This window comes from Merops nubicus, unplaced genomic scaffold (genome assembly GCF_000691845.1).
Source record: "Merops nubicus isolate BGI_N331 unplaced genomic scaffold, ASM69184v1 scaffold13011, whole genome shotgun sequence".
NCBI classification, from domain to species: Eukaryota; Metazoa; Chordata; class Aves; order Coraciiformes; family Meropidae; genus Merops; species Merops nubicus.
The window spans coordinates 1-25,501 of NW_008589066.1; the positions used below are offsets into that span (position 1 = coordinate 1).

At 38.3% G+C, this 25,501-nt stretch overlaps 1 protein-coding gene across 1 annotated transcript; it reads left to right on the forward strand.

The window, feature by feature from the left end:
* Nucleotides 1–4,099: 4,099 nt before the first annotated feature.
* SUGT1 (SGT1, suppressor of G2 allele of SKP1 (S. cerevisiae)) lies at nt 4,100–25,224 on the forward strand. The gene is made up of 11 exons (XM_008949460.1): nt 4,100–4,185; nt 4,879–4,948; nt 5,299–5,369; nt 9,524–9,577; nt 10,877–10,893; nt 11,945–11,970; nt 12,567–12,663; nt 13,642–13,749; nt 22,947–23,037; nt 23,870–24,051; nt 24,685–25,224. The coding sequence occupies exons 7-11, from the start codon at nt 12,610–12,612 to the stop codon at nt 24,784–24,786; spliced, it is 537 nt and encodes a 178-aa protein (XP_008947708.1). The 5' UTR covers nt 4,100–4,185; nt 4,879–4,948; nt 5,299–5,369; nt 9,524–9,577; nt 10,877–10,893; nt 11,945–11,970; nt 12,567–12,609; the 3' UTR covers nt 24,787–25,224.
* Nucleotides 25,225–25,501: the final 277 nt, after the last annotated feature.

Sequence of the window (25,501 nt, forward strand, 5' to 3'; positions counted from 1 at the left end):
AGCGTGCCCTGCCGCTCTCAGGGGTCGGGGCGGCGGCTGGAGGGTCGTGCGGTCCCCTCGCCGCGGGCTGGGGGAGCCTGCAGAGCCTCCCCTGGAGTCCCCTCCCGCCGCTGCTCTGGCGGCAGAGGAGTTCCGCGCACTTTTGTCAAAATACTTGTGCTACCTGTGCTGCAAAGGAGGAGGAAAAACCCAAACTGTACCAACTCGCTCTTCAAATAGCTAAATCAGTTGTGGTTTGCAGTTTAAAAAGCCCCAGGCTTATTGGAGAAATGTATTCAATCCTTCTCCATTTTTATTCTGTCCTGATCTGTTTTTTCCACTTCCTGTATTTTGTGGGGTTCAGAACTGGTTTGCATTTCATCTCAACATAAAAAAATTAGTATTTTACAGTGAGTGATCATTCACTGGAACAATCTCCCCGTGGACATGGTAGAGTCCTCATCACTGGAGGCTTCCTGAACTGGACAGAGTGCAAAGTAATCTCATCAGGGCTCCCTTTCCCATGAAACGGTTGGATGAGGTGATCTTTGAGGCCTCTTACAGCTTGGCTAGAACTACGATTCTAAGATTTTAACATGTACTAATGTGATTTGAAAGGTTGTTTTTATTTAGAGGGTTAACAAGAAGACTGACCTGGAGAGTGGATGAGTATTTCTGTTTAACATACTTGGAAGGGAAGAGGATGTAGATGAGTAGTTCTGCTTGAATAGAGTAGGTAGCAGAAGTGTAAGATGATACTGAATTACCATTTACCATAAAGAAAATGGTGAAGCTAAATCTTACAGTTACTTGGGGTTTAGGCTGTAGCTTGGAGAAGTTTTTCAGAAGTGACATCTAAAAAACAACTCAGAATAACCACAGATATTTGACAAAAATAAGTTCCAAAAAAAAGATGTTTGCTGTTGTGGAGGGAAAAAAACGCCACCAAACAAACTGAAAAAAGCTCAACATTAAAAGTCTTTGGATGTATTGAAGAATATTATTAGAACATCCATTTGGGGTTTTTTGTGTATTAACTTAGTTGCTTTCGTTGTCTAGTTTATAGTTCAGCTCTATGTACATTCAGAGCTTCTGAATAGTATGTAACACATTCTGTAGGCATGATTTAGTATCTGGTAAAGTAATAGTGATGCCACATGTGTGGCCTTTTTTAAAAGTACTGAATTGAATAGGTAGATTGTGCTTAGTAATGTATGGACTGGTAAGTCCCATAGTTCAGTGCAACATTTTGCTCACCTAGGAGCTTGGATATACAGGGAGCATACCACTTCTGTACAGTCTTAGGTGTGGTCTTTTGGCTGATGTACTTAATATTTCTAATGTGGGACATGATACTATATAAAAAGTGGAGTGTAATTAGTGCTTCTGCACTCGATTAGACTTGTGTCCAGTTGGAATGGCATTTCTGTATGGTGTCCTCAGGACTTTTTGATTTGTTAGGCTTCCTGGAGAGCATGCTTTGGATTTCTTTACCTAGATGTGCTGTAACTGAAAGGTCATACTCTCTGAATGTGAACTCTTTAATGACTGGTTTTGTCATTTTAGGCTGAAAAGTAGGTTACTGTGTGGAGACCAAAAGCACCTTTGATTCATCCAAACTGTCATCATTAGCACGAAGAAATGTGAAAGTTCCCAGTGCAGTTAGAAATAATTTAGTGGTATGGTAAGGGCCTTTAGAGTCAAAATAAGTAGAAAATGCATGCTTGAGTGTTTGTGAGGACAAGGTTGTTGGCTTTTCTAAGTAACTGCTGCTGATGTCCATAATCTGGAGTTTCTGGTGCTAGTTGTTACTGGGCTGTCTTCTCAAATAGCTGTGTTACAGGAGTAACTTATTTTGTGTGTTTGTGTGTCTGAGTGAGAAGTGATGTCGGAATGATAAAAAGCCAACAAAGAGATAAGTTTCCACACTGTTGAAAATGCTTTGGTTTTCTTTGCTTTCCTGGTGTGAGGGTGAGTTCTGTAGGAGAATCCATTCGTACGTTGTCGCCTGGTTCCAACCAGTGCTTCTGTGTGGTGGGTTAGCCCTGGCTGAGCACCAGGTGCCTACCGAGCCGTTCTGTCACCCTCCCCTTTTCCTCTCCTTCCTCTGCAGAGCAAAAGTGAAACAGAAAATAAGGTGGAGACAGAACCACTTGTGTTTAAAACAAAGGCAGGTTAACTGAAAAGGAAAGCCAAGCAAGGCAACGCGTGGAAGCAAAGAGGAAAAAAACCCAAAGATCTGTTCTCTCCTTCCCGTCCCCAGGCCATGTCTGCCCTTCCCTGGGCAGCAGGGCTCCAGACCGCCGAGTGGTTGCTCCGGAGGACCAAGGAGTAGCCTCCCCCCCACCTTTTGTACCAGCTTTAGAGTTCAGCTGACATCATATGGTCAGTTTGAGCCAGCTGTCCTGGTTATGTTCCCCCCAAACTCCTGCCCCCCCATCCCACTGTGGGGGGAATGTTAGAAAGAGCCTTGGTGCTGTGGGAGCCCTGCTCAGGGGCAGTCACACCATGGGTGTTACCAACACCCTTCTAACTCCCAACACAAAAGCCCTGCACCAGGAGGGCTGCAATGGGAAGATCAGCTCAGCCAGACCAAATACATTCTGTCATCAGTGTAAATCACCAGAAATAATGTTTGGAGTGAGAGGTGATCCGTGACAGAAGTGACTCTGCTGGTGAAGTGCCTGCAATGTTCAGTGTCAGACCCCACTTGTTTTTGAGGGTCAAAAGCTGTACTTTGCTTCTTGGCGTGATATGGACCGATCTTAATATGTGGGTTACCTGATTTCCTTCCCATGTGGCCTACCTATAGCCATGAGTATTTAGTAATGACAACTGCTTTTTGAATGACTTTAAATCTTGGGAGGGTGTTGGAGATAGTTAAAATCGTCTGTTGCCTGACACTTTCTTCAGAGACCTCCAAGGTTCTAGGTTTCTATGCTGTACCTGTATGTTGATTTGCATATGCTGGCAAGAACTTGTGCTACTGCTAAAAGAAGCTATTGTGGCCACTGAAGTCCTAGTTACCATAACCTAGTTACCATAAACATTTCATGGACATCTGTGAAACAGAACAAGACACTGATCTGAATTAGAACAGCGGAAGGACTTGCCTCAGTTTTTTTTCTTCTCTGGCTGGGTGGGACAGAGTTTTAGGAGCTGCCTTGTACTGATATTTATGCAAGTTTAAAGCTTGTATCTTAGCTACCTTCATGCTTGGTAGGTTCTGAGTAGAAATCTGATTAGAAGTCAGCTTAAAATAGAGTTACTGTATTGTAGCAATGTGCTGTAGTGGCTTTGGAATACTTAGTATCTTCTAGTAAAGAGAAGAACTTTTCTCACTAATAAGAACACTGGAGATGCCCTTTCCAGGTGTGTGCATTGAGTTATTGTAATTTTGGTTGTGCAAAAGTCATAAACTTTTCTCATAGACAGTAAAATACAATTATTCAAATCTGTATTCCCAGTGATTCCCCTAACAAGGGATTGCTTAATGCTTGTTTCCGTTGTACAACAATATTTCCTGCAAACCTTGTGCTCTGTAAGTCTTTTGTTGCGCTTTTGTGCTTGGCATAAATTGAAACAGTTTCTTATGCTCAATAATGTCATGTAATGTGGTCTTTCATCACATTACAGTTCTTTGGGTGTGTTATCCCCACACAACCGTTTTGACACTGCGCGTTGACTTCCAAATTCCTCATACGGCAGTGCTTCCTGAAGTCTAGCAGACCTTTGTACAGATAAACTGAGAATTATGGGAAGGTCTTTGGAATATAGAATCTTCTGTGCACAAGGCTTCACGTTGAAGGCATTTGAAAGTCCTGTTTCCTTGCCACTAAGAAACAGGCTCCTTGAATTTGATACAGTGGCAGGTGCTTTGTACTTCAAGCTCTGATATTTAAGCTTTGTGGGTGAGAAATGAATGACAGGTAAACAGTCACACCAGTTAGGAAGTTTTCTTCTGGTATGTCTCTTAGTTGACCGAGTTTGGTACTGTGTTTTTCTGGGGACTTCCAAAGTGCAATTTCTTGGTGTTTTTTGTTTTGTTGGGTTTTTTTTTTTTTTTTTTTTTTATTATTTTTTTATGTTGGTTTTTTTTAAATGTGTCTTTACAGGAACTGACAACAGCTTTGGAAAAAAATCCGGATGATGCCGAATCTTATTGTCAACGAGCTTATGCTTATATCCTTCTACAGAAATATGCTGGTAACATCCTCATACAGCACTGAGGATCCTCTTACTAGTGTATTAGAACACATTCTTTACAGAAAATGTCTTCAATCTGAAGCAAAACATAGTAATAAGAGAAAGTGTTATCTGTAACTTAATATGCTGCTTTTACAGTTAGTGCATAATTTTACAGTTTTCTTTGTTTCTGAAAAACTTCCAGTGAATTGGGTACTCTGCAGCCCCAGCTTTCCATTCGATTTTAGCCTAGTGTTATCTTCGTAGCTTTTTTTTAAGTAGACTTCTTAGGCAGATTTTAAGCTTTGTGTTGTGAGCATCTTCCATCCTTAGGCTTTTTGTAGAGACTGAATTCTGTCATGGTAGGAATGTGATAACTGAATAATGCCTGGGAAAAGATAAACTGAGTAAGATTGGATCTAATTTTTTTCTTTCCAGTGAAAAAAGCAAACAAAGAGATTCATACTTGAGTAGAGGATTTGGCTAAGTGGAAGTCGTGTTGCATCTTGCAGATATATCTGCAGCTGAGCCCAGGGTTCGTCCACAGCAGTTGTGGCTAAGTGCAACTCAAATGGTGTCATTTGTGTGCAAGCTAAGAAAGCTAACATAGAACACCATAAAAAAATTCAGTGCCAAGAGACTCACATTTCAGTATTTATTTTTTTTTTTTATAACATATTATTATGTTCTTCACCTTTAAACTGTTTCCAACAGATGCAGTTGCAGATGCAAAGAAGTCCCTAGAACTCAACCCCCGTAACGCCGTGGCGCTCCTTAGGAAAGGGTGTGTATCCTCGGCTGCACTGTGTGAATGTTGTGAGAGCCTGCAGGGCAATGCTAGTATTTAGGTTATACCTCTGCACAAGCCTTTTCCAACACCATTAATTAATAAATTTAATGCTGTGCTGCTTCTAACCCACTTGTAATAAAGCTGTGCTTACAAGCAGTTTAATTTGGGGTGATGATCTTAACACCCTGGCCGTTTCAAAAACACACCTCTTAGGTGATTGGAATTCTTACACGTGTAATTTTAATGGGTATGGTGTGTGAACTAAGTATGTTATGATCTACAAAATGTGGATTAGGCTGAGAAGTAATCGCTCTTTCCTTGGTTTCTTTCTTTGTTCATGTCAGGTTAGGTGAATATCATATCAAAAACTATGAGTCTGCTTTAGAGTCTTTCAGAGAAGGCCAGAGACTGGACAGTAAGTATAAACATTTCTTGTGTGCACAGTACTCCTTTGCTAATGAGAAAAAAAAATTCTAATGTGTTAGTTGAAGGATTTCTCCCTTTCTTTTTTAAAGGCTAATGAGTTAGGTACCTGACTTCAGATGTCTGGATTTTGGGAAGGTTTGTGTAATCACTGCATAAGAGTATGAAACTGCTTAAAAATGTCTAAGTTCTTAGCAAGTAGTATTTGATTTATTGATGATTTTTTTTTTTTAATAAAATAGGGAATATTTTCCTGCTTCCCAGAGGTCTTACAGATAAATGGTGGCAATAGTGTGGCATTAAGTGTCATAGAAAAGTTTCTGAACAGGGCTGGCTTCTTGTACGTAGCTGGAATTTCTTACTTCTTAAACCATTTGATAGACTGGTGTTTAGAAGTAACATGCAACTAGATGAGTATTCATAATGGATTTTTTCCTCACATTTTTAATTACATAAGCATATTTATTTCTTTTTTTTCTTAAGGTGTTCCCAGCTTGACTTAGGCATCTTTTAATTTGGGTGGAGAATTAGAACTTTCATAAAAGCTGACTTTATTCTAGAAGCAGGAAAGAAGTAATTTAATACAGAAAGCTTTGGTAGAAGACATGGGGAAGCATATGACAAAGCACTTACAAGGTGGTTGTGAGCCCTTTCTCATCCCTTCTATCCCCCATTTTAAATAAAACCCTCTCTCTCCTCATTCCATTTCCTCCCTTCCCAAGAGCAGAAGGCAATGGTAAGAAAAGCACCTTGAAGTGCATACACAGCAAAGTGCATTTATCTGATAAGCATCGACATGGTCTCAGATCTTTCTAGTATGTTGTTTTATCTGTAATAGTGTCTGGGACCTGAAGGGTTAGCAAAAATTTCATTACTTTGCTTCTCCCAAATAAGCAGACTGGTCCTCTGATCTAATACTGGAGTTTCATGGAGCGTAAGCCAACTTGTGCTTGCTTCTAAGCAATCATGCTTCTGTCTGCTGGTGTCCTTGCTTGGCCTCTTCCTTCAGTGTACAAAATCTGCAGAAAGTCACTATTTTTGAAGTATTTTTCTCCAGATTAATGTGTTGAAATGGCCTGATGAGGGGTCTGAGTGATGAAGCCAGTAGAAGTGGAGCACCAGAGCAGGGCTGGGGTGCTGGTAATGATGGTGGAAGTGTAATGTGGTAGAATTGAAACGACTGTTAGTTGTCAGTGTAGGCTGCTCTGCAATAGGAGTTGAAATATAAGTAATTTTCTAGAGTTCTTTCAGTTCTGGTAGTTTGGTTAGCTAGGGAGTCTCCACGAGTCTGTACAGTACAAACACAAGCATGTCTTTGCAGTCTAGCCAGGTTCCTCACTTGATAGGTAACTTTTTGTATGCATCTGAACTCATCACTCCTGAATTTTGTTGAGTAATTAACCTATATTTTTTCATGTGGAATGTTTGATGGGTCCCAGGTGAAAATGGTTGGGAGCATCAGCATTTTGGCAAAACCATTAACTTCCACTTAAATTAATCTAGTACAAAATTAGCAAAGAGCAGATGGAAGATTTGCCAGGTATCACAAAGCAGGTGATAAAGAGAGAAGACTTCAGTTGTTGCTGCCTCAGAGAGAACTGCTGTGGTGGGGAATTCTCTGCTGGGAAGGCTGGTTTCTTTGCCACGTGAGGGGACACAAGTACACTGGTACCTGTTTCTGTTCCTTTCTGATGCAAGGGCTGCTTTAAATCTTAATCTGGAATGCTTGACAATGAGGAACTTCCTACTTGTGCTCTTTTCTGGTAGGACTGAGAGGCCTAAGGTACCACAGGCAAGCTGCCCATTACCCACCCACCTACGGGGATATCTGAACAGGACTCAGTGTGATGAATTGTTGAATGTGCAATGTTTCTCTGTGTTCTATAAAATACCATTAGGAAGCAAGATTCCTTTCATTCAGCCATGAAACTAGACCTGTGTGGATTTGCAGGGTTCATTAATTTATCTTAGATTGAAGAAGCAGTGTTATCTGTTGCTCTTCAGTACGTTGTGTGGATCCAGGAGAATTATACTGAATTTTTAATATTTTTTTTTTTTTTTTTTTTCTGTGACCACCTAATAAGTTTAGGTGGAAAAGAAAAAGGTGAAATGTGTCACCTTTATAAAGAAATTACTTAGTATGTACTTTTTTTGTGTTGTGAGGGTTGGTAGATTTTCAGTAGGTGAAAACCTGGTTGGGTTTTCTCAACTAGAAAGTTATTAATAGAAGTTTCTGGTATGTTCTTTGGGAGAATAATGTAATTCTAGAACAAACTCACAGACAAAAAACCCAAACAGTTTTTACCTCAAATTATAAAATGTGCTGGGATGCAGGGTAAGAGACAGTGGTTGTCAAGGGGGGCGTCTTCTAGGAAAATGGGGAAGATAACAATGGACCTTTCTTTTAAAGTTAGTGCTGCATATCAGTCTTATTGTAGACCATAGCTAAAAAATTCCTTCTGCTGAAAGTGAGACTGGATCAGTGGAGACTTGACTTGGTTTCTTCTTTGCTTAAACTCCTGAACTTACTTCACAGCTGCAAAACTTGGAAGTCTTTTTAGGGTATGGGTGCTAAACTTTAGAATTATAGATAGATTTAGGTTGCAGGAAAGCTTTGGAGCTCATCCAAATTCCATGCCCTGGTCAAAAGCAGTATTGACTTTGAACTTCTGTGTGTTTGCTTGCGTCTTTCTACCGTTGATTTCCAAGTATATCCAAGACTGAAGATTCTACAACCATTTTGGGCAACCTGCTCCAGTTTTACTCTTTTAGTAAGAATTTTCCTTGTCTAATCAGAACTTACTTTGCTGCATCTTGGGTCTTATGCCTCCTTTCCTTTCCCTGTGTATTTCTGAGGAAAGTCTGTGGTCAGTCACCTGAATACCTCAAGTATACATTAGGTAGCCAAAGACAGCCCTTAGATCCCCCAGTAGAACAATGTGAGAGTTAATTTTGGTTAATTCCATCTGAATATAGTTATCTTCTTTCTAGGGTTTGCTAGGAATGTAGAAAAGACTGCAGTAGTCACTGACTGACTGTATTGTAATGTCTTGACAGCCATATTGTTAATTTTTTTTATCTTTTCCTAACAACAGCTAAGACATTACATAACTGTTACGTAGCTTAAAATGTAGATGACTTCTAAGATGACTGGTGGGGATGTCAGAAGAAAAGGGAAGAGAAAATGGCTTGAGGAGTAGGGTGGCAATTTTAGGACCTAAGGTGCAGCTTAAAATTTTTGTACGTTTTGTCCTTTGCATAACTTCAGCGAGTCCCCATTGGTGTTACTGCCTATCTGCTGGGAAATCTTTTGTTGAGCCTCTTCAAGACCTCTGTGGGATAGCTCACTCTGTGAACTCCCCTCAGTGTGAATTCTCTCTGTTCTGAAAAGATAAAAAGCTCAATGATTCTTAGTAGTTGGTTGGTAACACTTTCCACTTTTCTACTTCCCTGACTGAAAATTTTTTCTGGGAATTGTATCAAAATAAGATGATTACTCTGTCATTACACTTCTACCTTCTGCACTATTTTCCAGTAAATTCATTTCTGTCTGGGGAGCTTGCTTCCTAAAACATCAAGGTCTTGCTAAACTTTCCTGTGATTTTGGTTCAGAGCATGTGTGCCTATGTGTTTCTAAGAACCCAGATGTGCTTGCAGAGTTTGTGTGAAACCACCAGGAGAAACTTGGCACTTGTGAAAACTTGTGCAAGTTTGTGGTGTTCTTATAACAGACCATCTCTTCTAGTGTTTTTCTAGGGAGGAAGTGTGTAATAAATAATTTTAAGAATAATGGGAAAACATGTAAAAACCCAAACCAAACCTCCTCCTGCTTGCTTTCCAAACAGTTACGTAGTTGTTGAGCAAACTGGAGAGCAAAAGTGCAATTGGGTCAGTTCAGACAAAAATCTAGTGTCCTACAAATTAATTTGAAGTTAATTAAATATAACTGAGTTAAATAGGAGAGTTGTATAAAAATAATTAAAGCTTAACTGGAATGACAGAGGTTACAAGAAGATAATAGGAAATAACACCTTTTTAGTAAACTGATAGATGGATTTGCTTCAATTGGCAGTTGTGATGAATTGTTCTTTATGCAATGCATGTAGTGCTTGAAGTTTTAATGTTACTGTCTTTGATCCCTTCTAGATGTAGATGATACCTTTACTGTTTGGATTAAAAGATGTGAAGAAACACTAAATGGTAAGAAAAAACACATTTACTTGATAAGGAATTTGATATGCCCTGTGCTTTGAAGCTGTGTCATGTGTTTCAAAGATTTACAGTTTACCTCTTACTTAGAACAAAAGGAATTATTTTTGAAGAAAAAGTTAACTTTTTCTTCTCGTTTCTCTCAGAGTATGCATCCTGAACACTTCTATACTTCAGATTTAGAGAAACTAGTTTTTTAATGTCATTATTAGCTGTGACAGGGGAGTTAAGTTCAGACAATCATAATTAAACTTGTTTTCATACACAACTGTTAAACAATTTTAACTGTAGACTAAAAAAAAAAAGAGGATAACCCTTTTGGGTTGTATAAGAATCAACAAATTTCTACTTTGTGATATGTTTTTGCCAGATTTATTTTTATTTGGAGAAATTAAATAAGCGATTGGCATGCACAGTCTTGTTTGCAAAGAGTTATCTTGGGTGACAGCTTTCTCTGCCTTCTGAAGGAACAAGGTTATAATAATAAACATTTTTCTCTAAGTACTTTTTGCAGTGTTTTGTCTGGTTCAACTCAGTTGTCCTATTTTATCCTGAGTATTTATCCCTGTCTTGTTTTTGAGCTGTTCTCCTAACTCTCTGATAGATTCCAAAACCCAACAAAACAACAACCCAGATTTCTTCATTATAATTTAATATTCTTTTTTTGTTAATCTTTATCTCTTTTTAGCCATATGCATTATAAAGAAACAAAGGGAACATTTGGGTTTTTGTCAAACATTTTTAAATCTGAAACAGGAAAAGAGGAGATACTGAGCTATAGTTCAGATCCAAGTATTACTGTATATTTAAGGTCATAGGAGTGAATTTCTCTGCCACGTTTCCATGTCATTCCCCAACTGGGTTTGTCTAGCCTGAGATATAAATTTGATGATAACATTGTGCTATTCCCGTGGATGGAGAATAAACCCAGTACAGGCTCATAGGAAGTGATTTTTAAAACTTTTGTTTGCTGTGATATTGATTTCATTTAAAAAAGGACTGTGTAGGTTTCTGATAAGCAAGTAATGGGAAGTAAAGGAAAATTTATTCCTCTCTTCATCTGAAGCATGTTCTGATAATAGTTGTTCCTTTGCACAAATTGCTGTTTAAAGTATGATAAAAGTAGTGTCATAAAAGCAAAATATTAGAGGTAGAATTGGCATGTTTTTAACTCTTCTGCTTTTAAGCCTGGAATAAATGAGGAATGTCTGGAGTAGCTGAAGAAAGCTAAATGTATGCCTTGTAAGTTCAATGTCTTTTTCTGAAAGTGCAACTTTTTTCTTTCTGCAGCATCACAGACAGAAGAGGTGAGACTGTTTTCTTAATGTGTTTGCTGTTCTGATTTCTCTGTTAAGCTGGAGCATGCTTCTCAGCTTCAGTGGCTTCTTACAGCTTTCAGGCTTTAAAAAATAATGTTTTCTATTGCATGCAATTCTGAAGGATTTAACTTTTCTTCTAAACATGTATTCCTTTATGGGAAGCTAAGGTTACAAAATGTGAACTCTGAAAACTCTTAGGAGCAGCATACAAATATGGGAATTCCTGTGCACTCATTGAAGTAAATTTTAACTTTCTGACTTGCAGTTTGTAGCCTAATTTACAAGTTCACCAGCTCATGTTGTCAATCAATACTAACTTGCTTGTGACTGCTAGAAAGTAACTGCTTTTTTTTCTAGTAGCTTGCAAGTGATTTGAACAGACTTCTTTCTACTGTAACTCATTCAACTTTGAGTTCCTTCTTTTATTGGAAGTTTTCAGAAGAAATGTTGAAATTAACTCCTCACCCTTTTCTTGAGACAAAAAAAAAAAAAGGAAATTTTACACTGATTGTTCTGCTTCCTCTTCCATGGCTACTTCTGGGTTTTTTATGTTTTACGAACAGGATAGAGGAAGAAAGCATACAGAAAACATGATGGGTGTATGTAAAGAAAATCTTACAGTTAAAATGTTTTTATGTTTAAAAGTTAAACCTTAAGTTCTCAGACCTATTTCAGGTTTCCATTATGACTTTGAGATCAGCAGCATAGCCACTGCATGTCTTTCACATATACTTCTTATCCAGGAAGGAAATGAGTTAAAGCTGAACTTACTGCTAGTTATAAAATGTCTGATCAATATATTCTAAGTTACAGACATGTTCATGTAAATTGAAGCTTTAAAATTCTTAATCTTGCATAAATGACTAGGAGCACAGTGAAGAGCTTCACCTGTAAGTTAATGCTCATACATAAATCAAGAAGAGGGGAGCAATCAGTATGAAAATGATTTAATGTCTTTGAAAAGTACTTCATGGTGTATTTTCACTTACACTGACGTAATTTTCTTTCCAACCAAATGTTCTTCAACTAGAATACACAGCCACAACCTCTGCCACCAAAGATCAAGTAAGTTGACTTTAGCTTTACTGTTAGAATTAAAATAATTGCCATCTGACTGTTCTTTGACTTGGGGATTAGAGAAGCAAGTCAATGACTGTAGAAATTCTGTTGGGGTAACTTTAAAAACGTGGCAGTCCAAGTGAAGTGTTTTTTAGTGTCAACACTCTTGTTCAAACTGAGTTGAACTTTCAGGAGTTTCTGCCTCACTGGGAGGGTGGGGAATGGAGTAAGTGTTCTGCCTTCTGTTTTCTGATTCTTGTGCTGAGCTTAATTCAAAGACTGTCCTGCGTGTCTGGTATAGGTAGTGTTTTGAGGTATTTTTAAGATCCTGAACTAAAAAGTGCTGTTTAATTTACAGAAGGCAAACAGTGTTAGGAATTGGTTAAGAAAGTGGCCTAGTTTTATGTGCTTCTTGATTAAAAAAAGATTCTTTCTCTAACTACTTGTCCATTCTTCAACTGCCTTTTTAGAGGAAAGGGAAGAAATCTTATTTTGTATGTTTTTCCTCCATTAAACTACACAACGTGCTGCTTCAGCTTCTGGTATTCTTCTGTGTATGTCTTTGCAGTCAGTTTTTCATCTCTTTTTTTTCTTTTTCTTAGATATGACTGGTACCAAACAGAATCTCAAGTAATTGTGACTATAATGATCAAGAATGCACAGAAGGATGATGTCAGCGTACAGTTCTCAGAGAAAGAGGTGACTTGTTTTAGTTACTGACACACATCCCTAGATTCCCTCAGATGTTATAACTAAAACAGTGAACAGTATTTGCTGCAACAGTATGAAGAGAATGGTACAGGTGGTCTTTGAGCCTTTTTTTAATAGAGAGTATTGCTGTATAGAATCATGTGAAGGAGGATCTGTTCATAGGATTTGTACACAAGCAGTAGCTTGGCGTATGTCTGGTTTTCAGCTGCCTGTGTCTTTGGAATGTTGGGGGAAGAAGGGATCTGCACGGAGTATGCATGCATCTGGACAGAGAACGGACAGAGAAAATTATTCTAAAAATTATTACATGAATGACTAATGACTTGCTTTAGGACAATATAGAAAAATTATGAATGTTTTTGTGGGGCTTTGTCTTGCTTTTGGCACCACTAAAATTTTAATGGCAGGAAAGTATGTATTGTAAGGAAGTGCAGTAGTTTCTCCATCAGAATGCCAGTGATGTTCATGTTTAATTTAACTGAGAATACTGAAGATTTAGTTTCTTATTTTCCACTAAGCTGATACTTCCTGACCTACCAGAACTACTTGGCTGTTACTATTTGCTTTGGATTGTTAAAATTGTGTGAGTATTTGCTACATAGCTTGCGTGTGATAGAAGGGAAGTTGCAGATTGTTTTCATGTTCCATTATTAATGTGTTGATACTTAATTTGCCATATAATTCTTTCCCTCAAAAATGCAGATCAAACTGACAAGATAACAGGCTTTTTGAGTACTTGCTGGCTAGGAATTGAAATCTGTTAACTTTCTAGTATACTTTAGAGATGCCTTATTCAGTAATGCAGTAAGGTAGTAGTGTTGTCTGAAATTCTGACGCCTGCTGCTCTGAGTGCCCTAGTGAAGGGTCGCTAATTTAATCAGTTTTGGTGCCAAATGACAACCCTTTACTTGGAAATGGAAAACTGCTCTCAGAGATGACCAGAGATGTGTTTTTGACTGTTAACAGATGAGTGCATCAGTGAGGCTTCCATCAGGAGAAGACTACAACTTAAAGCTCGCTCTTCTTCATTCTATAGTGCCGGAGCAAAGTACATTTAAAGTGCTTTCAACAAAGGTAAGCTTCTTAAAGTGTAAATTATTTCTTTGACTGTTCTGATGTTGAAAACGTTTCTGCTCTGTTGTCTTGTCCCTTTGCAACAGCCATAATACCTTCCTTTTTGTAGAGAATGATTTCTCTTCTTCAAGAATTACCATAGATTGTTGGTCTTGGTTTTCCACTCCTCTCGCTAAGAAAGCTGGGCAGGTTATGTGATTGAGTGGCGTGAGCTCTTGTGCTGTGGGAGATAAGCAGAGAGCTCAGACCTGCTAGTCCAATAGTATTTACGTAAATTTGAGTGGAATGGGCATGGACCTCGTCAAGGGGAGTAACTGTGAGATGCTGTTTGCTTTATGTTCCTGTCTAGCTTGTGTTATGCTTTTCACTCTTCCTGAAATTTACCATTACTTCCAAGCGTCTGCATGCCACTGGACACTGTTCAATTTGACTTTGTCTTTCTGCACTACTGTCTCTAGCCTGGGCTAATCTCCAGAATAATCTCTTGTAGTCTAGAGCCTGGTTTAGACTGAGGTTCCTAAAGCAGCGTGAAAACTTCAGTTATGTTCAGGCAGTGCCTGAAATGTAAATATTTTGCACATGTTTTCAAATGTTATTGTTCTTATATGATTGTGATATAATATTTTGGAGATGAAATGGGATAAGGGAGAACACAGTAGGTGTTTGGACAAAAGTCAGCATGTCAACATGTTCTTCCATTTGCAGAAAAAAATAGTATAAGAACATCTGTGAAGCTTCAATGAAAGAATAAAATTTAAGTGATCCCCCAGCTAATTCCAGTTCCAACCAGCAGATGGAGCCTGGCCGAAGGAAAGAAAATTACAAGTATAGGCACGTTAAGCATCCAAAGGCTTAAAATGCTTTACTTTGAAAAACATTAAGCACTGTAAGGGAATGGTGCAGCCTTAGTGTTCTAATACTAGAAATTAAGATTTCAAAAGTTTTGTGTATATGTTTTGTTCTTACAAATGGTAGGGAAACCACACAGTTACTTGAGTAAGCTGTCTCATTGCTTAGAACTTCTGACACCCTTTACAAATCATTTTGTACCATTTACATTAAGTCCTTTTTTAAGGACTTGGAACTAAAGACATAATCTCATTATCTTCCCACTTATATGAACTTCTTACTACACACTGCTAACGAAATTGTGTTTTCATGGAATAGGAACAGATCTATTCCTGTGGATTAATAATTACAGAAAAATGCCGCTGTATCTGTTTTGCCACTTTGAATGTGTGAGCCACAGTAGCATTGTGTGGTCTTCATGGGGCAACAGAGTCCTGTCCTTCTCTTCCAATTTATGAAGAAATATATGAAGAAACAGAGTGGAGTATATAGACAGGTTATGTGGTGGATAGCTTGGGTTTCCCATGAACTTCATGAAACTAATAAATGTAATGGACAGAGGTTAAAACAACAGAACTGCCAGACAGCAAAACAATCCTTTCTGTTTTCAGAACTAAGAGAAAGTGGGGAGGGATTTCTCAGTACTACTTGAAATTGAGTTTCACTTGGCAAATGCAAAGGAGTAAAGGTAAAGATGCAAATTCAGAAGGAGAAAATAGCCTTAATTGCATTTGCAGAATTACAGATTCTGAAATAACTGCAAAGAGCACACAGAACTTACAGATTCTGGGATTGGTTCTTTCAGGGAATGTTAGCAATGGTGAAAAATGCAACTGGTACCTTAAGAATTTTTTCTTTCCTAAAAATAAAATAAAAATGATAAATTAAAAAATAAATTAATTAATAAAGTCCTGCAGTGTCTAGCTCTCAGGTATAAAGTCCCTGTTTGGAAAAGGACAAAACTAGCAAATAGTACTGAGGTAGCATAGATAGGTGTTTCGAGGGGTTTGAATGGTTTCTGTATGAGCAGAAGTGAACTTGTGTTCATAATCTGCAGACTTTTGGCTTCAGGCTGTGAGCCAGAAGAGGTAAAACACTTGATGCCGACTCAAGAACAGCATAATGTGTGGGTGAAGTCCAATTTTGAGATAAGATCTTAATCTCTTTCTTTATGCATCCTAGTGTTGTATATTCTTTAATTGTCAACAGTTGTACAGAGGATACAGTCTGCCACTAGGCTGTATGTATTGCTGCTGTGCTTGAAGCCTCGTTTTTTTTTACCGAATTCAGAAGTTTATTTGCTCTTTAATAGACACCCCTACTTGGAAACTTAGCTTTGAGTTAATTATGGTTCACATGTAGTCGCAAGTTACTTGGAGTTACCCAGGGTTGTTCAGCACAAAAATTTGATGATTTAAGGCGTCAGCTTACTGTTCATGTGAGAAAATGCTGAAATGTATCGAGTCCTCTTCTTGAGGGAATTGCTATATATGTGTAGGGATGTTTTTCTTGTGTGTGAACTACACAGTTGATAGATCATAACTACATTGATTGACATTATTAGTCATACTCTTCATCTGTCAAAGGGATCTGACCACAGTAATCTGATCAAGCAAAAACTAGCAGCAGCTCCAAAAAGCACTGTATACATCTGAGATTTGTGTCCTACAAATGGAAGCTGGTCTAGTCTTTGTATTTAGCATGACTGTACACAATAGGTAGGATTTGGTGTATTTTGGTGGTCATTTTCAGGTATGTTCAGGTGTCAGGTGAAGGGCAAAGGGGGGTGTGCCACACTGAAAACCCCACGTTGCATGCAGGATTTAACAGGAGGAAGGAAGGTACTACTTGATGCTACTTGGTTTTTCACTTCTTTCCAGGAGAGGGAGCCAAAATGTAAGGGGTGGACCAAGTTTGGTCTTTGGAAGTCGCCTGTGTGCAGTTACCATGTAGCTCAGGGTGCATAATATCATTGTGCTCCCTTTAGAAAAAGGAAAAAGGCTTAAAAACTTAAAATGACTAAATATGTTTAAGACAAAACCAGCTGATCTGCCTTTGTCCAGAAAACATGGCAGGAAAGTAGAAAGGCACAAACAGTGTAAGGATTTTTAATATTCTGAAATAGTTCTTTGTACACAATCAGCCTGTTTCTTTTCCCTCTTCAGTCTACCAGTCAGTGTATTTGGGATTCCAGGGGAATATTCTGCCACGTTCTGTTGGAAACTTGTGTAACCTGAACAGTTTCTCTAGACCTTGTGTTGTGTTCTAGGTGATACTGGGGCTTTCTTCTCCTTAGACCTAGAAGAGGAGGGTGAGGATGAGTATGTGCTTTTAGTACATGTGCTTATGAACTTAAAAGAAACTTGAGCTAGTGCTTTCTCTCTTTCTTCCCCTCTGCTCTTGCATCTACAAATAATCTGGGGACAACTACTGTGAGCTCTTACTGGTTTGGGATTTTTGCAAGCAATGATTTACAGCAATTTAGAACCATTTGGAAAAGTGGTAAAAAGCAGTTTCTTTATCCAAGAACTGTCCTTTAGAGATCAAAGTTGTGCTGCAAACAGAGGAGGTGTTAGAAATCCTCATCCCTTTTTATAGTTGACATTTGTTACTTAATAGAGAGGTCTGAGGTAGAAGCACATTCTCAGCAGCTTCATGCCAAGAATATGACAAGTATGCCTCAGAGGAATGTTTCTTTTCCTCAAACCAACATTTTGCCTTGCAAACTCTGAAGGACTCTGTGCAGCTTACTGAAAAAGCACATAGATGCCTGTTGCTGCTGCTAGATGTAAAGGAAAAGGCAAAGAGTGAAACCTCTTGGACTGTCATCAGAGCCTCTATTCAGAGGAAAATGAACACAAACAGATAAACAGAGCAACAGATTTATTTTAACTGATGTTGGTTCTTACCATTGCAGCCCTATCCTTAAACACTTTCTTCTTTTGGATATTTTCATTAAAATACATGCAGACACATGATTGCAGACTTTTCTGCTATCATGTACTTGTTCCCTCTGTGAGGCTTTTGTGCAGATTCCTATCTCACATATATGTTCTTGAGCATTTTCTCTAAATTACAAAATGATGCTTAAGATGGGAGTTGGATACTTGTCTGAAATTTCTTGCATCTCTTAGGCAGGCTAGTTGGAACATTTCCTGGCTAGACCATAAGGAAACCTCCCCAGTGATTGGCATGATATTTACTTGGTTCAAGGTGTTTTGTCTTGGATTGCTTTTTTGAATGGAGATGGGTGTGGGGCAGATTTAAACTCCTTCATACTCTGAGAACTGTATTTTAAGCAAACGGAAAAGTCAGTGGCCATATAAGTAGAAGAAGGACAACTATGTATGAGGATTTTTCTATGTCTTGAGAGAAGATGAATTTAAGAACTGTCTTAACAGCAACTTTTTACACTGAGGCTGCACTGAGAAAGGGCTTTAGGATACCTAAATGATCAGCATAATGCTAGGACCTGTTAGGGTGGGTCTGGAGAAGGGCCATGAAGATGTCCCAGAGGGCTGGAACACCTCCTACGAGGACAGGCTGAGAGAGCTGGGGTTGTTTAGCCTGGAGAACATAGGATTCAAGGGCTGTCTTATTGTGGCCTTTTAGTATTTGAAGGGGGCCTACAGGAAAGCTGGGGAGGGACTTTAAACAAGGGCTTGTAGTGATAGGGTGAGGGGTAATTGGTTCAGACTGTTAGAGGGTAGGTTTAAGTTAAAGGAAGAAAGGAATTATAGGATGTAAGGAAGAAGCTCTTCACTATGAGGGGGGTGAGACACTGGACTAGATTGTCATATTCACTGGCACATGTTGTCCAAGGAAGTTGTGGATGCTCCATCACTGGGTGTGTTCAAGACCAGGTTGGATGGGGCTTTACACAGCCTATTCTAGTGGGAGGTGCCCCTGCCTGTGGCCGGGGGTTGGAACTAGATGATCTTTAAGGTCCCTTCCAACTCAAGCCACGCTTGTTAAAATCTTACATTTTTAGGATAAGTGGCTGCAATGTAATATCAGTGAGATGGAAACTTTGACCATTTCACACTTAGTTCTTCATAGTGCGTAGCTGGCAAAGAACTGAAAGGTAGGCACAAAATCCCTTCTGTTGCAATATATTCACTAGAGAATAAATTCCTTAGTTATCACTTATTTGTGATAACCCTGTAGAGCTATTTTCATCTCCATATATTTTTTTTTTAAAGTTATGGACCAAAGATCTTGGAATTTGGGATATAAGCAATGTATAAAAAGTCTTTGAACAACTAAGGTACAAAAACTGTATGTACATATGGTCTTAGAGGCAAGTTTGAATATGTTTTTAGAAGAAGGTGCTATTTTGTCTTAACCTTAAATTGAGGTAACAAAATACATGAGATGATTGCAAAATGACAACTCTAAACTCTTAAAATTTACAACTCTGATGAGGCAGTCAGCAGTTCAGTAAATAAGTAATTGATTGGAAACCCTGAATCCTCGTTTTCCTGCATTCGATATAGCAAAACATCAGAATTTAAAAGAGTGTTTTTTTGATGCAGCTTAAAATTAATGCCTGAACTACTTCTTAAGCTTTGCCAGTTCTGATTTCCTTCATCCATCTGATCAGAGCTTGACATAAATTTGCCAGCAGTAAGTGAACTTTCCCTTAGCATGGACTGTAAAATATCACACAGGAGAAATTAGGAAAAAAAAAAATCCTTGTAACTTGTCAGTGTACACCAGAATCTTCTTTTACGGAGGAAGATAAAAATTTTTTCCCTTTTAATGTTTCCCAGTTAAGCTGGTAATGTGTCCCACAATGTAAATTCAAGAGAAATGTAGTTCTTCAGAGGTTTGGGCTTTTTTTAACCTTTTTTAACAGTAAGCTTCTACCTAGAAAATAATGTTGGCTAACTAGCATTGTGTTTGTTTGTAGCTAAGGGGAGAAATTGTTTCTTACAACTAGATTAAAAGCTCTTCTATGCCAGTCATCCTAAAGTAAGGGAGTTTTATATTCTTATACCACTAGTGAAATAGGTTACACTAGCTTCTGACAGTACCTCTATGGCATCTTTCTGATAGCTAGTGCGTGGATTAAGCTGCAAACAAACTGGTCTGAATCTCTGAAAGTTTTAAAAAATTGATCACTTTTATGGCTAGGAAATTTTGTGAGTAGAAACTTCTCTGCATCCTTTCACTGCAGATGGAGTTTCTTGTAGACAACGAATCTCCCATTTGACCTTCTTCTCAAAGGGGGAGGTTTCTTTCAAGACAGTATTGCAAACAAGTAGTGCATGAATTGCTCTGTCAAAATTCCATGTTTCTTTTCCTTTGCTTCCTTTGAGCCCAGAATACCAGGAACTTGAATATTATAACAAAGTGGATTATTTCTGTTGGAACTTTTCATACTTCTGGCATACAGTGTCCAGTTTTGGGGTTCCTAGTGCAAGAAAGGCACTGATGTGTTAGAGGCAAGCCTAGTGGAGGGCTACTGAGACGGTCAGGTGGCTGCAGAACATGAGCTGCCAGGAGAGGCTGAGGAATTACACTTGTCCTCCAGTGGCATGCAAAGCATTTAATTTGCAATGAAGTTTTCCTGTCTTTTACACTAAAGTAGGGAAGAGGCACACAGGCACACATTTTATGAAATATAAATGCTAAATCAAAGCAGTTGGCAAAGTGTTGATGTATTTTTCTTGCCTGAGCATTTTTTTTTTTCCCAAAGGAGAGGAAAAAGCTAACAGTACTTGTGTGTTAGACATGACACAAATGTCCATACTTATCTGTTGCTTCTCAGTGTGACAGCTATCAGTATATGCTTTAAAATGTTCATTAAAATTCATTTATTGCCATTTGTGCCGTAATCAGGACTTGCAAAGTTGTTTCTCCTTAGATCAAGTAAAGCTCTCGAGTTGAAGAAATGCATGCCTTCACAAGCAGAATTTTACAGCTTTGTATTTTTGGAAAATGTGGTTGTATAATGGTATGAAGCTAATGGTTTCCCTGGGTTTGCTTCTGCCTGCCGCTTCGCCTAATGAGGAGCTTCTCTTGAAGTGGATGGAGTAGAACAGGGTAGAGGTTTAATCACATCATAAATACACTCAGTTCTTCAGCTGTCTGTAATTCTAGCTTGGCAGAGTTGAAATGGTTGAGATTTAAGAAATCTGCATCTTACGCTGGGAATTAGTTTTTAGCATTTCCTTTTTCTTAGGGATGTTTGTCGTGTAGTTACAGCCTTAGGGACAGTTTCAGAGAGGAAAGTGTAAGAACTAGTAGATTAAAAAAGGAGAGGGGGGGATTACTGGAACAGCAAAAGTAAAGATCATCCTTTTTACTTTTTCTTCTTTTTGTGTGTGGGCAGAGGTCTCTATAAGGGTTCTTTGAGGATTGTGTTTTGAGAAGAAAAAAGTCCTATGTTTAGTAGCTCACATTGAGTGTTACATTGTATTAGAGGTCATTCTTTTAACTTGTAACTAATTAGTGCCTTTTAAGTGGCTAGTTAACTTAAATGTTCTACTCATGAGATCAAAATCCACTGAAAAAAACAATTTAAAAACAAAACCTACTAGTTCTGTAATGATGGAACTAGTTGCTGGTCTTATATGCAGATACACAGATATTGTTGTCTTCCTTAAACTAATTGTAGAGCATTAGATTTAGGAGTGTAGGTGTTCAAAAATGAGCCTTAAGGTAGTAGTTTCCAAAGTGATTTTTAGAAGAGCCCAGCAGAGGAAGCTTTGCTGACCTCTTTCATCTTGCAGCAGGCTAGTAACTGGCACAGCTTGAATGCTACTTCTGCATACTTTGAACGAAAATCTCTGCATCCTTACAGATTGCAATATCAAGCTCTGGAATACAGGCCACCATTAGGGATAGCAGGTTAAGCAGCTAGAGTAGCACAATATTTTAATTTTATTTGATTATTTCTGGTCCTGTGACTGTGACTTTCACTATTTAAAAACTGATACTCTGATGCTTAATTTGTGACTTGTAAAGTTGCTAAAAACATTGGAAGCCAAATCCATGTGGGTGTGGGACTTAACAAACTTGCTGAAACTCCCTGGTTCCATACATCATGTCATAAACTTCTTGTTGTTCTCAGTACAAGTTAGCAGTGGAAAATAAGTATTTAAACTTCTCTAGGGAAGTGGTAGCTTCCCCGGGAGGGGGAAAAGTAAGAAAAAGAAGCAATCATAATTGAAAATTCTGATTCTTGAAATGCGTTATGATTGCAAACATGGAAGCTTTGAAACTTAAATCACCCCGTTTCTTTGTTTTTTATAAGGTATCTCGGTCTGTTGCTTGCCAGTGACTGATTTGAAGAATGGATTAAATAAAGTTTAAATTTCAGGTGAACATGGTGCTCTGCAAGGAGCTTGCCGTTGGGATCTCTAGGGGTAGCTTTTACAGTGGCGCCTTTGTTGGTGGGTCTGCAGGGATCCCCAGGTTACAGTGGCTTCGGGTAGAACTAAGAACTTGCTTTAGCTGAGCTATTTACAGATCGGGAACTGCTGAGACTTAGCAAGCACTTAATTAATAGAATCACATGAACTTTGCGACGTTTTCTTAAGTGAATTTGCCATTTGGAGTGGCATTAGACAGTCCTTCTTTCACAGACAGTTTTTGCAACTTTAACTTGGTAACCAAAGGATAAGGTTAATTACAAGAAAACATCTCAGTATGGTTGTCTAAAGGGATTATGTGTAGTTGTGAGTAGGGCATGACATAATTCACTTAGTTCTGTTTCTCCTATGATAATTGCAACCATATCCATTTTTAATTGCCAGTTTTGTCAACTAATAACTAGTCATTTTTCTTCATAGCTGTGTTTGTTCATTGAACCAAACAAATACAGCTGCTGAATTTCTCCAGTGGGAAGATATGCATAGTCCCAGGGTGCTTCTCTGGTCTGTGTACTATACATCAAACATGAAAGTTTTTGGTAGCTGAAATGTAAACCTAGATAAAGTTGGGTTTTGTAGTCCTTCAAAAGTGCTGTTTAATATTAGAGCTGACTGGCAAGAAAGGGATGCATGAAAGATAATACCTTGGTGCCTGGCAGTGTAGGGACATTGGGACTGATTGTTACTTCTGAATGCCGTGATTTTCAAGTGAATAGTGAGCAAAAGGGAAAGCTGAGTGGTACTATACAGAAGGTAAAAGTCTGATACAAGAATTATGCAGTCCCATAAGTTGTGTAACTTTATCTTGTAAGGTAGGTAAGTTTTGCTAAAATGAAGGCTTCTTATTAGAGACTGTGTTTCTCAAAGCAAATATATTTTCTTACTGCTCCAAGTTCCAACTACTTTGGTACTGTTTGGCAGCACTGCTCACCATCTGAATTAAGTTGTTCTTTGTCTTGTGTTTTGTAGGTTGAGATAAAAATGAAGAAGCCAGAGGCTGTAAGATGGGAAAAGCTGGAGGGACAGGGAAATTCTCCTAAAGTAAAGCAATTTACACCAGGTTTGTTCTCTGAACTTAAGTATTAAATGGTTTATTTGTATTAAGTTATTTGTAGTTATTAATAGTATTTTTGTGTTAAATATTGTTAATAAAATCACATCTTCATATTTAAAATGAGAAGCCTAATAGTGTTAGGTTTACTGCCAAGAATTGACAGGAAGAGTCTACAGGGCATGACTAAAACCTAGGTATTAAATTTAAAGCACAACAAGCCATCAGATTAATGGAAGTTAAGATTGTGTGATTGCCATTAATTTCTCTGGGCTTATCTGTTTGGCTCTGTTTTGGTCACTGTTTTGCAGTTCTATGCATTGTTATGCCTCTGTTGTTTCTTGCATAATTGTTATTTGCTCAAGTATTCCATCTCAATACTTTTTCAGATTTTCAAGACAGATTAACAATCTGTCTTTGAGAGAATTTGAACTGCCTTGTTTATTAATTTCTGATATTTATTTTTTTTAAATTCAGATAAAGTTTTCCTATGACTCTGGCCTCCTGGTTTTCTACTGTCTGTCTTTTTTTATTAGTCAGCCAATACTCCTGCCTCTTTTTGACTTTGTGGAGCTGTTGTCCAGTACTTTTTTTTGGATAACTAAATTATGTAACTGACTTAAATGTAAACTCGTGCAGCTACTGAATGCAGTCTGTAGCGATTCTAACTTTCCTTCATTTTTGTTACTGTGATGCCTCTATCAGTAGGAGGAATCCGTTTGCATTTTCAGATTCGTGTTCTGCGGTTGTCTCTGGTTCATTTGATACATGTGTCCCTATGTTCTCTACTGCCCTAAAGATAATGAGAAAATGCTCAGTTAAATAACACTTCTGTTTTCAGATACCCAGCACTTATATCCATCCTCCTCACACTATACAAGGAACTGGGACAAACTGGTAGTTGAAATAAAAGAAGAGGAGAAGAATGAGAAGTTAGAAGGAGATGCTGCTTTAAATAAACTCTTCCAGCAAATTTATTCTGATGGCACAGATGAAGTGAAACGTGCCATGAACAAATCATTTGTAAGTCTGTGTTACTTTTTATCAGAAGAAATATGTAACTTTTGCACACTGACACAACTTACTAAACTCTGCATGAATCAGGAAGCCTCTAGCTACTAAAACCTTGGGCCTATAATGGATGGCAGTAGTTCTGTTGGGGACAGTGATGTAACAAGCCTCCCTGAAAGCTATGATGTTGCACACTAATGAATGTGACTCTTTAAGTCCAAGGCTGTGATTTGTCTCTGATTTCTTTGTTACAAACAATGTTACCAAAGGGAATATGGGGTTTGGCTCATACAGAGCTTGAAGACGTGCCGTGGGTGAAAGGATCAAACTCCTCTTAATTGTTTGTAGCTAGTTCCTTTTATGTGCAGTCTTCATAAGCAAGAATGTGACTGATCCTTCAAAAGCTTCTTGCTCATGAAGTAGCATCTCATTGTGTCCAGTACTGGTAAAAATGCTGTTTGGCTGAAGATCATGGAATGATAGCTTTGTCAAATTTTATTCTATAGGTACACAGGAGTCCTGTGTAATTGCTGCTACATGAAACTTATTCCTTATTCAGAATTTGTTAATCTGCTGTAAGAAACGTGGCTTTTATATTACTAGAATTCCTCTGGCAAACTAAACAAGCTTTCTCTGCTATTGCAGATGGAGTCTGGAGGCACAGTTCTGAGCACCAACTGGTCTGATGTTGGTAAAAGGAAGGTGGAAGTCAATCCTCCTGATGACGTGGAATGGAAAAAATTCTAATCTTATTTTTAACCTTTTACCACCTGTGTGTTGCCATAGTCATGTACTGACCACTGTGTATGGACATAGCATTCTTGAATCCAAAGCACTGAATGTTCCCTTGGAAACAGGAATTGTCTTTGCATTTTGCGTGCTTTAGAAATTCCTTCATCCACAGATCTTAAAGAAATACTCAAGAATGGAACCCTGTTTTCACCATCTATGTCTAATTTTTTGGAAATTGAGTAAATCAGTCTAAATTTTCTACCACCTCTATCAGCTCTGCTCTTTGGGGATGGGGTGATCTCTAATGGCTGGTCAGGATTTTTGCCTTACGCCTGGTATTTCTGCTCAATAACTTATTAGATCTCGGCAACTTTGGGTAAAAACACTTTTCAACAACAGTGTTAAAATTGTTTGCTCTTTAAACCTGCTAAATAAAGCTGTAAATAGAACTTTTTTTTTTTTATACAGAAGCTGCTTCATTTCATTTTTAGTAAATCTTGTGTTTTGTTGGGGGAGTCCAAGTGTATTGGTGAGGATGTGAATACACTGCTTAAAAAACCAACTGGCATATGCAGGAGCAAAATGTGCATTTGGTGAAGAGGATGAGATTGCTATTCTTGATGCAGACATGAAATTTCCACTTTTGGAGTCCTTCCACCTGGGTGATAGGTTGAACTGCACTCATGTGTGATGAAAGGGGGAAGGTTGTGGCTGGAAATCTCTGCAGAAG